Source organism: Ammospiza caudacuta, chromosome Z (assembly GCF_027887145.1).
Source record: "Ammospiza caudacuta isolate bAmmCau1 chromosome Z, bAmmCau1.pri, whole genome shotgun sequence".
In the NCBI taxonomy this organism is placed as follows: domain Eukaryota; kingdom Metazoa; phylum Chordata; class Aves; order Passeriformes; family Passerellidae; genus Ammospiza; species Ammospiza caudacuta.
The window spans coordinates 29,342,367-29,358,875 of record NC_080632.1 but is presented as its reverse complement, the minus strand read 5'-3'; the positions used below and the strand labels follow the sequence as shown (position 1 = coordinate 29,358,875).

General features: G+C 39.0%; 1 protein-coding gene across 2 annotated transcripts in view; it reads left to right on the top strand.

Moving 5' to 3' along the window:
* The window catches only part of LRRC2 (leucine rich repeat containing 2), a 77,380-nt gene that overhangs the window by 19,002 nt on the left and 41,869 nt on the right, over window positions 1-16,509 (top strand). For both annotated transcript variants that reach the window (XM_058823794.1, XM_058823795.1), the window contains exon 3: window positions 3,413-3,623. In XM_058823794.1, the coding sequence (XP_058679777.1) occupies window positions 3,413-3,623 (211 nt within the window). The remainder of the gene's footprint in view (window positions 1-3,412; window positions 3,624-16,509) is intronic.

The window sequence follows — 16,509 nt, the reverse complement described above, 5'->3', positions numbered from 1 at the left end:
ATATCTGCACTCAGTTGTGTTGATATTTTCTGCTGTACAAATGACAGATTGTTAAAATCAGCACTAAAAGTTGAACTGCCTCGTGTCAAAGCATCTGAAAGGTTTTTGAACTATCATGTCTTCTGGTATGGAAAACTCTTGTCATCTCAGCACTTCTAGACTACAGCTGGTGGGGATACCCATAGCAGGGCTGCTTGGTGGTATCAGATATTTGGATATTTCTCCCTCAGAAAATTCAGAAATATTATCCACAACTTGTTTACATATCACAGTGTGGGCTAAGGAGCTGTATCTGCTTTAATCTATTTTCTTGTTTTTGTTGTATTAAGTAAACTCAGACAATATCAGTCAAGATATTGTGAACAGTTGGTGAACTGTGCTAACACCTTGACTGTGCTAACATCTTGACTGTGCTAACACCTTTAGTTCACTCTAGGGACTCCCTGGGCTGAATGGTTTTCTGTCGGTCCAGTCTATTCTTAACTCACTTATATATCACAGCTTGCTGTGGTATGAAATATTCCACAATGCAATAGACTCTGGGAGAAACTAGGAGATTTATTTCAAATATATTTTAGTATTCTCACACCTCCCCTACTGATACTTTTTAACACCTGGAATTCTTCCAGATGTTGACTTGTGAAGTAGATCTTGATCTCTCTAATGAAAACTGAAGCCAAGAATGAATAACATTTCTGCAGCTATCAATAACTTCTATAACTATTCCTTTATTTCTCCTTTCATATTTTGAGAAGTTATTCCCATCATCTTTGTGAAGCTTCCTTAATCTGATATGCTACAAATCCTTTTCCTACTCATTTGTATACCTGCAGTAACTTCATTTGCTTTTTTGATGTTTATCAGAGCTCATGTTTCTTTCTAATTTTTTTTCATTTGAAGGTAAATACAATTTTATCTTTTAAAAAATATTTCTGTAATTTTTGAAATAAGGGACAAAGAGATCCTTACTGTCTCTTCATTAGAATGCGCTTAGTCTGAGTTTGTCCTGTCTTTCTATAGTCTGTCAACACTTTATCCATAAGAGTGCTCTACACTGTGGTTTCATATCCTGTTATGAGTGTCCAAAAATAATTTATTTCAATAAGATTTTGAGACAAGCTTCTTTCACCAAAGTTTGCAATTGGTTTCTTGCATGTGGCTTAAAACCAGACATTCTCATTTTAATACTGACAAATCTGGGAGTTTTTTATGATGGAACCATGACATTGGTGGATAGGGGCAAAGCAATTGACATCATCTACCTGGACTTATGCAAAATGTTCAATGCTGTCTCGCATGCCATGTTTGACTCTAAATAGGGGTCATGGATCTGAGGGATGGACCCTCTGGTGGATAAAGTCCTGGCTGGGTGGATGCATGCAAAGCGTTGTGGCCAGTGGACCAATGACCAAGTAATGAGTGGTGTCCCTCAGGAGTCAGCGCTGGGGCCAAGGCTGCTCAGTATCCCTGCTTTGGCAACATGGACAGCGGGATCAAGGGTACCCTCAGCAAATTCACTGACAACACCAAGCTATGTGCTGCAGTCATGCTGGAGGGAAGGGATGCCACCCAGAGGGACCTTGACAGGCTTGAGAGGTGGATTTGTGCAATACTCATGAAATTCAACAAAATGAAATGCAAGGTGCTGCACCTGCGTTGAGGTGATCCCAGACATATTACAGGCAAAGCATGGAATTGATTGAGAGCAGTCCTGAGAAGACTTGCAGGTGATATTTGAGAAAAAACCAGCAATGTGTGTTTACAGTCCAGAAAGCAACTGCCTCCTGAGCATCAAAAGCAGATCAGGGGAGGTGATTCCATTCCTCTGCTCTGCTCTTGTGAGACTCCACATCCAGCTCTGGAGCCCCCAAAATAAAGATAATATGGACTTGTTTGAGAAAGTCCAGAGGAGGCCATGAAATTGATAAGAGGACTGGAGCACCTCCCTTGTGAAGACAGGCTGAGAAACTTTGGGTGGCTCAGCCTGGAGAAGAGGAAGTTACTTGGAGACCTCATAGCAACCTTCTATTATCTGAAGAGGGGCTACATGGAAGCCAGAGAGTCTCTCTGGCAGGGACTGTAGTGACGAGACAAGGGAGAATGCCTTCAAACTGAGAGTAAGTTTAGACTAGATATTAGGAAGAAATTCTTTACTGAGGGTGATGAGGCACTGAAATAAGTTGCTCAGAGAAGCTATGGATGCCCCATCCCTGGAAGTGTTCAAGGTTCGTTTGTGGCTGAGGGGAGAACTTGAGCAACCTGGTCTAGTGGAAGGTGTCCCTGCCCATGGCATTGGGGCTGGAAATAGATGATCTTCAGCATCCCTTCCAGCCCAAATAATTCTATTTTTTCATGATTCTGTTTCATGTGACTTTTTTTTTTTTTTACATCCTAGCATTGTAGAGAAGAACCCCATGATTAAGTGGTAATACGTGTAAAGATTTTGTTACTTCCTATTTGAACTTATTAAATTTGCATGTGTTTCTCTTTCTGGGACATAACGCATTTACTTTCTCTAGGGCTACTTTATCCTGAACTTTGTGTCCTCCTTAAGCTCTCAGTTTTCTTCAATCCTTTAGATTAAATTTTCTGTCAGAGGATGGAGATGGCATAAATGAGTCTCATGTACCACAGGATATAGAATTTAAAATGTGTGAAGTCAGATTTATGATACAATGAACCCTGTAGAGTCTTGTTTTGGTGTAAGAAAGGCTTGTTTTAGTTAATCAACAAGTTCTTTAATTGACTAAACTGAAATAAATCTCTCCTAACTAAAAGCATGAACTCTTGACGATGCTTAATTATACCAGATTGAATTTGCTCCTGAAGCTATGAGAAAAAGGTTGCTGTGGAGGTGATGTAGAAGCTATACTGAAACTGAATCTGAAATCAGTTGGCATGTGATAACTTTGAGCTTTACCTTCTAAGAAGATATTGGTGTAAAAATTAAAATATATCATTATACTTGATCCAGAAAGAGCAGGGGAAAAAGGCACTTCATATATTTTTTTTCCCCAAAGAAAATGCTTTCCTATATCACCAGAAACTTTATTTTGTTTATGCATGTAATTTGTTCTGTGAGAATATATTTCCTATCCTACCAAAATAAAGGGTATAATTTTTGCTCTTTTCTGTAAGAGTTTGCTCAGTCTCCACTTTTCTGTTATTCTCTGGGTCTCACTGTTTTATAGTCAGTGAATGAAATCCTGATCACTTGAAATCTATACGTAAGTCTAGAAAATCTCAATGTAACTCCAGGAAATGCATATTTTCTTAGTATACATATATAAAAAATAGTCAATACCTTAGATGAATAATTATATTTAAATAAGTACTTCTGCAAACACAGATTAAACTTTAGAACTTACCTGCCGTATTTTTTTTACATGAGCATTTTTTGGTATTATTTCAGGATAAAACAGGAATGGAATTTTATACTAGAGTGCCGTAAGAAAGGTATTCCTCAATCAAAATACCTCAAGAATGGCTTTGTGGACACCAATGAGAAGAACCTGGACACCCATGGAAAGAATCCTCAGCTCAAGGAGAGTCATGCCTTGTCAGATGGAGTAAATAAAGAACAAAACAAGTTTATTTTTCAACTTTCTGGAGAACAGTGGACGGTAAATCTAATGGAATATATGTTTCTGTTACTGAAGAGTTTGGATTTCTTAGACTGTATATTTTAATCTCACCCTTTTTATGGCAAATATGAAATTGATGCTTTTACTCAGTGTTAGAAGTGACCAAAAGTATTTTCTACCTCAGCCTGAAATAGTGGTTTCATTTTCAGGTATGAGTATTTTAAATTCTCTGCTGATACATGTAATTCATCCCCCTCAAAAATTTTGGTATGGGCAATAATATTACAAGGTCTCTTTCTCTAAAATTCCCCAGTGCACGAAGAGACATGAAAATAATATTTGTTGGCTTATTGCTGTCTTCTACTAATCAGAGATCTGTGTTATTGCTCTAATGGTGTGATAACACTGTCTCAAGCTCTGCTCAGTTTAAAACTAATATTAGCATCAATCCACAAGGGTCCTACTGAAAAAATGCTGCATTTGAATTGCAGATATGTTTGATGTGAAATAGCAGCTTGAAGATAAGACATGAATTAGTGCTGGCTTGAAATTGAGCAAGTTGGGTTACAGCTAGTCTGAAGATTTCTGGAATTTTAAAAGCTTTGATTGAACTCTATTTGTTATTAATGATGAAGTGAAATTAAAATTTTGAATTTTTCATGTGGTATTGTCATTCCAAAAAAATAGAAGTCAAAATGTTGATAAAGAAGCTAGAATTATTTTTTGATTGGCCTGAAGTGTAACTTTATCCTAGATTTGATCTTGAATCTCATGGTGGTTTCTTTTTCAATTTCCATTTTTTTTCTTTGCTTTAATTTCCTTCTGAATAAACATAAAATATTTGAAATTTCTGGGCTATAGAAAAACCTGATTCCCATTCAGCTCTACTAAGGAGACTCTTTCTTCAACTGATACCAATCACTGACCTGGTAGGACTGGTTGTTGGGGTGCTAACACATCACCATATGTCTTCATTCAAGAACTTGGGATTTTGAAAATTATGTTTAAGATGTGTAGTTAAATACTGCATTCTTTTGGGTATTGTAAACCTTAGTTAACAGGTACTTTAGTTTAGAGGTACTTTAAGAAAAAAAAAAACACAAACAAGAGAAAGGGATTATAGCTACTTAGACACTGATATAGTAGAACCTGCAAATATCTTCAATGTATCAGGGTGTAGAGAGTTGCACAATTCTCTGTTGCTTATTCCCTTTTGTCAAACCATTAAAATTTTGCTTTGGCATAATAAACTAGGCTTTACATTAGGAGACAAAATCAAACATGCACGTGTTGTTATGTTTTCCAGAATATTTAATTTTAATTAGATGTTCTGAAAAACTCCATTTAAGAGAAATTGATGTACTGTTATGTATATTATGCCACTTTGAGCAGTACATTCCTAACCACCATGGGTTTTGATATCTTCTTATCAGATGCTCAGTGTGTCCATATAAAACAGCCCTCAAGTCTCATTGTCCAGCTCTTGCCTAGCTAAAGTGGGTTTCCTGTTTCAACAATAAACTTACACAGTTCAGATGTCTGCAGACAAAAATACAATAACAGCTGATTTATTTAGATCAGTGCTCCTTTAAAATTGAAATGTCACTTTCTAACAGATGACAATTATTTTAAAGGTGTGAAAACTCACTTGACAAAGTTCTGAAAGAAGTGTATATCCACTTACTGCAGAAATTTATGTCTCTTGTACAAATCACACCACTAATTTTGCTTTTTAAAATCTGAACTGTTGTTTCTGAATCAAAGACAGAATCAGATAGTATCATCTTTTCTCCTATTACTTTCTCACAAAAAGAAAATATTCACATTTAAGCAAAATGAATTTTTAGACTATAAAACCAATGCTGCAGTCTTGCAATCTGCACATGAATAAAATATGTGGACATATGACAGTTTTCTCAGAGAAGTCTGTATGTTATGTAGCTGGGAGCTGTGGTGTCAATTGTGGTTTAGGTTCTTTTTGTGTTTTGCGCACAAATGCATCTATGACTTGAAAGTTTCGGTAATTAAGCACTCAGGGAATTGGAGAAGTCAGAGCTGGGATTACCTGTGCAGATTTATGGGCACATAACAAGCTGGATTTGCTGTTGACTGGCCACTTACCATTGGCAGCAGCAAACAGCACAGTCCTGTAAAGTATCCATTTGGGGACCAGCTGCTGAATCTTCTATCTTCCTTTTACCTGATAAGTATTTCTATTATGTTTCCCCTTTTCTCCCATCAATGAAGCAGTAATATATCCTCTAGACAGTTGATAGCTAAATCTGAGTAGGTTGTTGTTGTGACTTAGAGGTTTAATTTTGAGAACAAGGCTTGCTTCTGAGCTATACCATTTCTTTTTATGGATGCTGGGAAGCTAAGTCACACAGAGGAGTAATCCCCAGCATAGGGATGTGGCTTTAACACATCCTTTTCACAGGTCAGAGTGCCCAGGCTGTCTAGATGGTAAAAATGTAGCCTGGTTGGAAAGAAGCTGCTGCTTTGTGCTCCATATTCATATAGCATCTGGCTTACTGATACTGCAATGTGGAGTAGGAGGTTAAAAAGGGAATTTGTAAAACACTCTGTGATGGAACCATAAAATTGTTTTGCCTGGAGAAGACCCTTAAGTTCATTCAGAAAAACTATTAGCCTAGCAGTTGAGAGATGTAGTCATTGGCTTTGGTAATGCTTCAGCAAAAACCCCATGAGGCTATCTGGCACCTGGAGGACATGGTCTCTCCTTATCTCTGAGGATACCCTGCACAGCAGAGTACTTGTGGATACATAACTGTATTCACCCAGTCACAAGAGTTTGGGATAGCTTGAGTAAATATTTTGAAAATAATCTAGGTCGTGCCTTTTTGAAAATAATGTCAGATGCTTTTCTGAGAACCTTAGTAAAGGTGAAAATCAGAGCAGATCACATGTTTTGAATTCCTAATAGGAATTCCTTCCTTTTAGATTTTGTGCCACCTTTTTCTCTACTTCTCAAATATTGTTTATATGATAATGTATTTTCACTAGGTGGAGACCCACTGTTCCTTGTAAAGTAATTATTTTAACAGATCTGAGAAAAGATAAAGCTCTTTGACATCAACAAAATAGTAAGGGAAAAAAGGGTAATAATTTTGTAATAATTAGCCTTTAACACTTTCTGGTATATTTCTACTTTTAGTGTTCACGACTCCTTAAAGGCATATATTTCTGTGAAGAAGATGAATAGAGTGAGTGATTTACGGATTTAAAGCCAAAGTGTGGCTTTAAATTATGACACAGTGTTAAAGTAGACAGGGGAGCATTGCAGTTTGTGCTTTTAACAAAGGTAGAGTGACAGTGAGATCAGTGAAAAGAGACCGGAAATTAGAAGAATCAAGTACAAATCAGGTTTTCTTAAAAGCAAGAATAACAGTCTTAAACATGATACAGGTTTGATACAAGGCACTGGTCATGCCTTGAAAGGGATACCTATAGAAATGAAAACAACCTTGATTACAGGAAAACAAAAGGAGAAAATGTCAGATTGCAAGAGCGAATGACACACTACAGCGTTCTGTGTAGCTCACATGAAAGTAAAAGGCTCCCACCAAAAAATACTAGGTTAGACAAGTAGGCACGAAGTAGTAGCTAAAGAGCCTTGAACTTAATTTTACAGTATATGAATTCTGAAAAATATGTTTTCTCTTTATGCAGACCCTTATTAAGTCCCTCTGAATCTGAAAGACATTTTGTAACTTGGGTTGTGGTTACCATGCCTGTCCATGTAGGTAGCTTCAGCCTATGGGCAGTGGTTGATAACTACATTTATGACATAATCTTACCTGCCAAAGCTCCATCTGGCTGGGGCTGTTAGACAACAACCTTAAGGTTCAGGGATCCTTGTCTCCCTTTTACATATTGGACGAATATTTTAGGCTGGACACTAGGGAAAAGTTCTTCACAGAAGGAATGATTGGGTATTGGAATGGGTTGCCCAGAGAGTTTGTGGAATCATTGCCCCTGAAGATGTTTAGGAAAAGAGTGGATGTGGCACTTGGTGCCACGGTTTGACAAGGTGGTGTTAGGTCATAGGCTGGACTCAATGATCTCAAAGGTCAGTTGAGTTTCAGCTAGTTAATTCTGTGATTCTGTGGTTCTGTGACTCAAGTGTCCACCTCCCATGGGTGTGCATTTCTGCCAGCTGGGGACAGTAATCAATCAGTATTTGCAGTTAGGTAAGAAAAAAGCATACCATAAAAAATTGTCTGGTCTCATAATGACAGAATCACAACCTGACATTGTGAATGAAATTGAACGGGTTTTCACTTCTTTTTCTCTCATAATAAAAAAGGGGCAGAATCCGGTTGTATTGCCCCAGCAGTGAGTCTGCTAATTCTTCTTCTGTTTGCAAAACATTTGGGACTTTGAAAGCATGACAGTGATATGTTGTGCCACAAGTAATTTCCTATTTCCAAGGTATGTTCCAGAAAAATAAAATTACTTATTTGAGAGTTTTACAGGCAAAAACACTGTGAAATATATATATTTGTGTGTATCTCTATTTAGATTATAGACCTTTGAATTTTGTGTTTGAATTGGATGCCTAAGAAAAAAAAAGCACAATTGATGCAACACTTGAGAACCTCTGTACACATAAACATGTATCTACTCAACTAAATTAGTTCTTCAGAGAAACAGCACCATTAGAACTAGAAACTGAGGCAAAATAATGCCATGAATATTCATATGAATTTTTAAACTAAATCACTTTAACTCTGGTTTTCCCCTCTGAGTGTTTGCTTTCTGCTATTAATTAATGAATGTTTATTCTCTAGCGAATCAGTGAATTTTAAATATTTTTCACAAAACATTCAGGATAAACAAATTTTTAAATGCTGTGATATCAACATTGGCAGAGGAAAGCTGATGATGCTCCTTAAATATAGAGTAGGACTGCTCTCGGCTATGCTACTTTTCCTAAGTAGAGGATTTGGATGCATACCTACTTTAAAAAACTTTAATGTCAGATGTGCAAGTAAGTGAGTGGTGATAAAATTCTTTACTCATGAATCATGATTTTCGTGCATTTAATTTCCTCACAAAACAAGGCAACAAATAACTATATTTGTATTTATTCTCACAATTTTATTGTCTAACATAATATGTATTTTCACAGAGAACAGAAAATTTCCATTTGTTATTCCCAACTGTTTCTCACAGTGATGTATTTATTTCCTACAGAGTCAAAAAACATTGCTGCATTGAATGGACAGGGAAAATCTCTCTTTCACTTATGTAAATTCCAGAGATTTCCCCAGAGATTTCCCTCTGGGAATAAAAAAACCAAACCAAACCAAAAAAGACATTCCTGACTCAGTCATGACCACATTTATTATTAAAGGGGGTCTCATGACATCCTATATTTCATAGAATCATAGAATCAGTAAGGATTGAAAAGACATTTAAGTTCATTGATTCCATCCATTAACTGCCAGGTCCACCAAATAACCAGTGACCCAAAACGCCTGGGGAATGTTTACCCTGGTGGCTCTGCCGGGATGTAATCCCTCTTTCCTTCTGGGCTCCAGTTGGTCAGGAGCTGGAGTGCAAGAGGCATGGGAGAGGCTAAGGGCAGGGTCTCTGCTTGGCCCATAGGAGAGGAGCAGGGGGGGTTCTGCCTGTTGGTGTGGGCTTTGCCTGCTCTCCTCTTTCTTTTCTCTCAAGAAGCAACGGGCACAAGTGAGGAGGGTTGGCAAATCATCCTGTTTGATTGACATGGCCACAAAAAGGCCCCCACATTGCTCCCTTGGGACTGTGATGTCCCACCACAGACTTGTAAATGCTCACGATTGAAAGGGATGACAAAAGCCAGAGGGTCCAAAAAAGCTCACAGGCTTTTATCAGTAAATTACTGTTACCATTTGATATTAAATTGCTCTGCCCAAATAAAGGTGCAAATGAGACCAAATACTGGTATAACACCAATTTTACTTTGTGTACCAAGCTTATTAAGAGAATGGGGAAAAAAAGACAGAGGTGGGGAGGAGGCAGAGAGAGATAAAGTCATAGAGGAGATAGTACAAGCAGAAGATAGCTACCAGTAAGTGCTTGTTTAAAGAATACGCTGCAAATGTTATTAAACCTTTCCTTACACCCCCTTGCACTTAAATTTTGGTCGTGGTCATAGTCTTTGATCACATTCTTCATCCATGGTGGTAATGTGAAAATACCATACAGAGGGAGAAAAATAAGGATGAAGCAGAAGAGATAACTCAATAAATCATGTATGAAACAATTACCATTCCAATAATTTAGAAAATAAATCCAGTTAACATTGTCATTCCAAGTTGCAGTAACCATGAGCCCCACCCTAAGGAGTTCTAATGATCAGAATGTAGACATCAACCAGGATGTCTACGTGGGGCTCCAGCCATTAAACCAGTCATTTGGCTTCATAGGTTGAACAATTCCGCAATTTAGCCAGTTATTTCTTTCATCTTAGCTCACGCTTCCTTAATGGAAGTAGAGGCATAATGAATGGTTATATAGCATTCTGTGTTGGCTAAATTTAGAATTCCATATATATTTTGTTCTTTAAGAAATTGATCTTGTAAAGCCTTTTTTGATACTTGCTGGGCTTGCAATTTTAGTTCTCCAGAGGCATACTTTGTCCAGTTGCTTGATGTATGCATTTGCCATGTTATGTTTTCTATTGCCCTTTGATGTGGTCTGATAACTGTATAAGGTGTATTTTAAATCTCAAAGCTAATCCAAATGGTACAAGACAGTTCCTCATCTTGCAAATCCAGGTGTCATTATAGTCCATAAATTATATTTAGGGATACTATGGGCCCAAAATAGTCTTTAACAGGCAGTGGGTATGAGGGATTGCCCAAAATAGTCTTTAACAGGCAGTGGGTATGAGGGATTGCACAAATACTGCCTGTTGGATATGGGTCCAGTGCATCTTGGTTTCCAGGAACTGGGCCCAAAGTCAAGCCACAGGGTGAAAAAGTCCCAAATTAGGCCTGTGGGGTATGTGCTTGGGAGTGGTAACATCCCTCAGTGCTTTGTCAAGGGGTACCATATTGGGATAGAAGTGCAGAGATGACTGACTATGGGCAGAGCTTCTTGGGTGACCTTCCTCCTTTTTTATTTGTGGCACAGTTACTTGCTACACTGAGGTTAATGTCTCAGCAGGGACACAAACAGCACCTCCCTTCCCAAGATTTTTTCTCTGAAACAGGGCACTGAATTTTATCCTCTGGGATCTTTTAACCCTACATCTTCAAGGTGCTCAATAATATAGTTTTGGATATTTCCCACTTTATCTGTGTCTGGACCCTTAATCAATACATCATCAATATATTATTATCCCCTCATCTGCTGGAATTGTAGATATTTTTGCGGTAGAGTAAAATGTGCTAGCATGGAGGAGTCCTAGTCTCCCTGCGGTTTTTGGTGAAAGTGTATTATGGCCTTCCTGTACTAAGGCAATAACTCAGCAATGTTAGGCACTGCTGCTGTTAAAGGTGCAATATTAGCATTTAATTTTCCATAATTAATGGTCAATCCCTATTTTCTGTTTGGCTTTTTTACTGGCCAAACAGAATTGTTACAAGGAGAGTGAGTGGAAACAATTATCTCCTTTATCCCCAAGTCTAATATCACATGAGAAATTCCCCCTGGACTTGACTGCAGGTCCTTTTTATAAAGAGGTTTTCCTGCCCTAAAGGCAGGTATACCACTTGCTGTGCAAATTTGTCATCATGAACAGTCCATTCTTTCAGACGTTTCTAGAAATGCATTTCTTGAAAGCTTTTGTGGGTTTTGGGTGGCCTTAATATCCCCCTGCAGTCAAATGCTGCACCTTGTTCACATGCTTAGGTACAACAACAGGTTTGTCCTGTAAAAGTGCTGCTCTGCCTGGGCCAGCACAGTCTACTGTGTGGCTGTCTTCTCAAGAAGAGCATCCTGTTCTTTCCCATGACATGTTATTACGAAAAATCCTTGGTTATTATCAACAATTCTTGTCTTTTATTAGCAAAATACTTGGCTTGATCCACAGCTATCCATCTGTATATTGTTTGAGACATACACATTAACCTCTTATCATTTGGGATTTTACAGGGATTCTGCACAGGCTTAGGACCAGCTGCCATCTCCAGAGGTCCACCTGATGCTGGCAGGGGGATGCTATTACTCTGGCTGTCTCGTGATGCAAGGGCACTGGAACAACTTGCACAGAGCACTGAGTGCCCTCCTGAAGAGGGAGGCCTGTTGCATGGGGACAGCTGTAGGTGCAGATGTGCGTGGGATACGCACAAATGACTTCCTATTGCATGCCAACAACTCCTCCTGCCAGAAAGTGTTTTCTCTGGAAGGGATTCTTTCTCTCATATCCCACATGTCATCACCTTCAAAGTTGAAAAAACATTCTTCCTCCCAATCCATGTCTTTGTCCAAGCCAAACATAAGATGCAGGTCATAAGAAGGCCTGTTATGGACCCATCTTGGCACATCCAATTTGGTTTTTGTGGGTGTGTGTAGTTGACTGTCCCAGTGCTCTTCCTTTGCCTCATGTGGAAAGGGCATGGAAAAACTCTCTTCCTTAGTACTCCAATTTTTGTCTGTCCTGTCCTTTTCTTGGGACAGTTTATGGCCTCTGCTATTTTCCCAGTATTTCTCCCTCTTAGCCAAGGCCTTGGCTGCTGCTGCTGACAGGAATGCCCCTGTTGCCAGTCTTCTTTGCTGCCTCCTGACGACATGAGCTTCCATCTGGCTTGATGTGGAGGAGCTGGGGCGTGACCAGCCGGGCCTGTGAATTACAGATTCCTGTCTCTCTCTGTCTGCTGCTCTGGATGGTGCTGTAATCCTCATACCCCTCATTTCAGCCTTCCAGGGGGGCTCATAAAACAGGGTCCAAATTGGGTCCATTTCTCTGTTTCTTAGAGGTGGGTTGCTGAGGTGGGATGTTCTGTTGTTAAAACCCCAGTACTCTGACCACGCCTGATGTGTGAGGGGCGGGGGAGGCTTCTCTTTTCTAGCACGCCAGCTTTGGATTTCATTGTGTTCCACTTGAAACAGGTGTTGGAGGTTGTAGAGTTTCAAGCATTCCCTCTTCTCTACCAAGATCTTCTTGGTCTCTGGTACTTCCAGGACTGCCCCTGCTGCTGCCCCTGCCCATCGCCTGCTGGGGATGTGGGCTTCCAGAGGGCTTGGCGAGGAGCTGGGGGGTGGGCTGCAGGGGCTGTGCACAGCAGCTCCCTGGCTCTCTGCTTCTGCTGCTGTCACCTGCTTGATGAAGTCAGAAGCTGCTGCCTTGGACATCTCTTGAGTTTCAGTGGTGAGAGGCACACAGTGGTTGTCTGCCTGCAGTGCTGCCTATGGCTGCATGGGGCCCACCTGTGGGCAGGAGGAGAAAGATGAAGAGGAGGTAGAGGAAGAAGAGGAGGAGGAGGAGTAGGAAGGGGAGTTGGTGGTCCCATCCCCTGAGTCCTTCACCCTGTGCCTCTTTGGCAATCTCTGCCACTGAGAGGAGAGTGGTACCTTCTGAAGGAAGTGTTCTCCTGGGATTGGCCACTCCAGTCTTAGTGCTCTCTAGGTAACCTCAGGGTCAGGGCGTGGCTCTGTGTAACAATGGTCTCTAGGCACCATGAGACCCCTGCATCACAAAGGGCCCTGGAATGTGCTGCTGTGGCAATGGACCCCACACCCCAGCACCCTTATAACAGCTCAGAGCTGTCTGGGACTGAGGGAACCCAGCTGGAAGCAGAAATGCCTGGCAGTCCCTGCTTTCTCCACACAGAGGCTCCAGCTGACCTAAACCATCCCCTCCCACACAGCCCCAGTGCTTGTGGCCCTGCTGAGCTCAGCCCTGTCTGCCTTCAGCCGCTTGGGGTGCCACCACCCTGGGCAGCCAGTGTCTGAGGAGTGATGTCCAGATATCTGAAGGATAAACTAGGTGTTGATAGAATTGCCCTGTTAAGGTATATGGCTTGCCCCCCAGCAATCCTTTTCTATGCAAAACTGTAAATTAATCAAAGAATGCTTGTGTGGATCAGCCTTTCACACACTGGGTGAAAGAGAACACACAGTTGTGCTGGGGACAACAGGCGGGACATGGGGACAGTGTCAGTGTTGTGCTGGGGACCTGCAGCAGGGAGTGCCTGGAACTAGCTTCACATTGTTTTAAAAGAGTGGGAGATTTGGATCCAAAATTTTATATTGGCCCATTACAGATAAAAGTATAGAGCTGGAAAAGAAACCAAATTTAAACTTAGAACTTTGATCACAGTTTTAGTTCAGACTCAGGTCTAGCAGGTGAATTCTCTTCTAATTAGAGATATTATAATCAGCAATAGTTGTATGTTTGTTATTTATTTCCTTTTAAAACTTTTTTCGCTTCCAAAAATCAAACAAGTTTGAGGTATTGTTTTGCTGTTAAAGGCAAAAGACTGGCTATCCTCCAAGTGTAGGTCTTCACGCAGCAATTTATCAGCAGGCTGCCAGCTTTAGCATGGCAGCAGAAGATTACAAAAGAACACAAGAGAATCAGAGAGTAAAACAAACATAAAGCTTGTGGAAGTTTCAGTTCCCATTCCTATCTAGTTTCTAATGAAGCAAAATATCACATCAATTTATGTTTCAGCAACACAAACATAAATACATTTTAAAATGGAAAATATTGAAAAAGCACACAGTAGCAAAGTATTTGCATTCTTGTATTCATAAAATGTAAATATGGTCATATATAGAGAAATATTCGCAGGAAGTGAAAGCAAGTTGGCAGTTGGTAGAAGAATGGAATCCACTTCCATTCTTTTGAAGTAGTGTCTAAATGCATTTCTGTTGCTGCACAGAAATATCTTGGTGCTCTAAACAAGTCTTAACGCAGACATGAAGAGTTAAAAAAAAGTGACGCATTAGTAATAAATATTTTTCATTTTTTGGCTTAATTTTTCTGAAGTGGTGAATGAGTTTGATCTTGCTCTGGTAGAGAGCCTTGTATGCTGCACTGTTTTCAATGTATCAAGGAGAACTTATTTCTTCTCCCTTCGGTGTGGGAGAAGAGTGTGGCTGTTGGCTTCAGAGGACAAAGGTCTGTATTTGCCACCAAAGAGCTGCAGATAGTGTATTGTGACAATAAAGTGAAAAAACCCTTTATGTCAATAGAAAAGCAGAGACTGACCTGCAGTGTGGAGAAATAGAGTGGAATATATTGTCTGTTAATATAGACGTCTTTTCCTCTCCAATACGTTTATTAATCTCTCTCTCTGAATCATGTTTTTTCCCTACAGAGATATCTATAACTCTCCAGCTAAATACTATCTCCTCTGTACTGAATTTTCCATTTCTTCAAAGATAAGAAAGAGAATACTAATTGCATTTGCTGTTGTCCTCTGTTATTTTATTTTGCCGCAGAAAAATGTGCAGCACTGAAGATGAGAAATACTAACTAATGCCACAAAGTTGGAGAGGTTTCTCCCTACCAGCCCTGAGGCACTTGAGGCATTTTATTTTTTAATTGTCGTAAACTGGCAAATAAAGAAGATGGATCACAATGCAATACACACATACACCTAATCGGAAAGTGAAGTAAGAAATGAAATTATCATATTAAATATGGAAGGGAAGGTAGCAAGCCAGAAAGACAAAACATAGGCGTTATGTCTGCATGCATAAATTTGAAAATAACTAAAATGAGAGGCAATAACAACCAAAAAATGGCTTCTGATCAACAGTCCAGAATATCTATAATTATATTTAGATGTTTTAATTTAACTAAGAGTTAAGTAGCACTATTGCTAATACAGAAGTTCAGCACTATTAAAATTTCAAATGCGTCATTCTTACAAATGTCTTGGGAAAAATATGAAATCTAGAGAGAAAAAAAAAGAGGGCAATATCATTTTTATGAAAAACAGTAATTCCTACTGTGCCATATTCTTCATGCATAGGAAACAATCTGAAATTTATAAAAGAATCAAAGCCCGAAACACTCACATCTCTTCTTACAGAGCAAAGTTAGTGGCAGAACCTCTTCCAGATTATTCATTCCACATGTTACTTGTGCACAGTGTTATAAAAGCTAGGACAGACTGGTAAATTATGCAATGCTTAAGAAAGTGGGGGTTAAATGATCTGATCTTCAACTTTTGGAATTTAGTTTTGTCTATTTCAAGTCCAAAGAATTTGGTGACAATTCAAACAAAGACATGTACATCTGAAGCGACTGCCAATTAATTAAAGCAATTTTGTAAGAATGTAAAGCTTTATAAATTTAGGTTTCTTTCATGTATTGAAGACTTTTGTTAAATAGAATTATCTGAAAATAAGTCAGAAATTACAGGAAATTTCAAAATTATTTTGAATTTTGAAAGCAAAGGATTTTGCATGACTAAATAAAAATTACTTGCAAATGTGGACTGATTTAAAATTTGATTTTGTTTTTAAATTTTAAAATCAATTTCATTGTTTCTAAGGAAATCCTCTAAATTTTTTTAAACATTGCTGCAGCATCTTAGGAAGTTAAGCCAGGTGATATTTGTATATAGTATCTGAAATGGTTTCTGTTCCCTCTTGGAAAACAAGTTTTGAAGCATTGGCAGGCTTTCAGAACAAAATCACACCTCTTTTTTTTTTTTTTAGCAAACCCTATTTAGATATTCTCTATGCACTCTTCTGTTCTGTGCTGCATTTTACTACATCTTGATGTGTGAATTAAAGCACTGAAATGTGTTTTAAAGAAATCCTCCATCTGGAAAAAGGAAATAATGTGTGAGACACCAAACAAATTGAGTTCTTCAGATAGGTTTCTGTTTTAGAGCAAATAATTGCATTAGGAGTTAAAAAAATGGATATGTGATGAAGACAGCTGCAGCCCTCCTCAAAAGCAGACAGCTTCTGTAAGGCTTTGGCAAACTACTATTCTACATCAAGATAATTA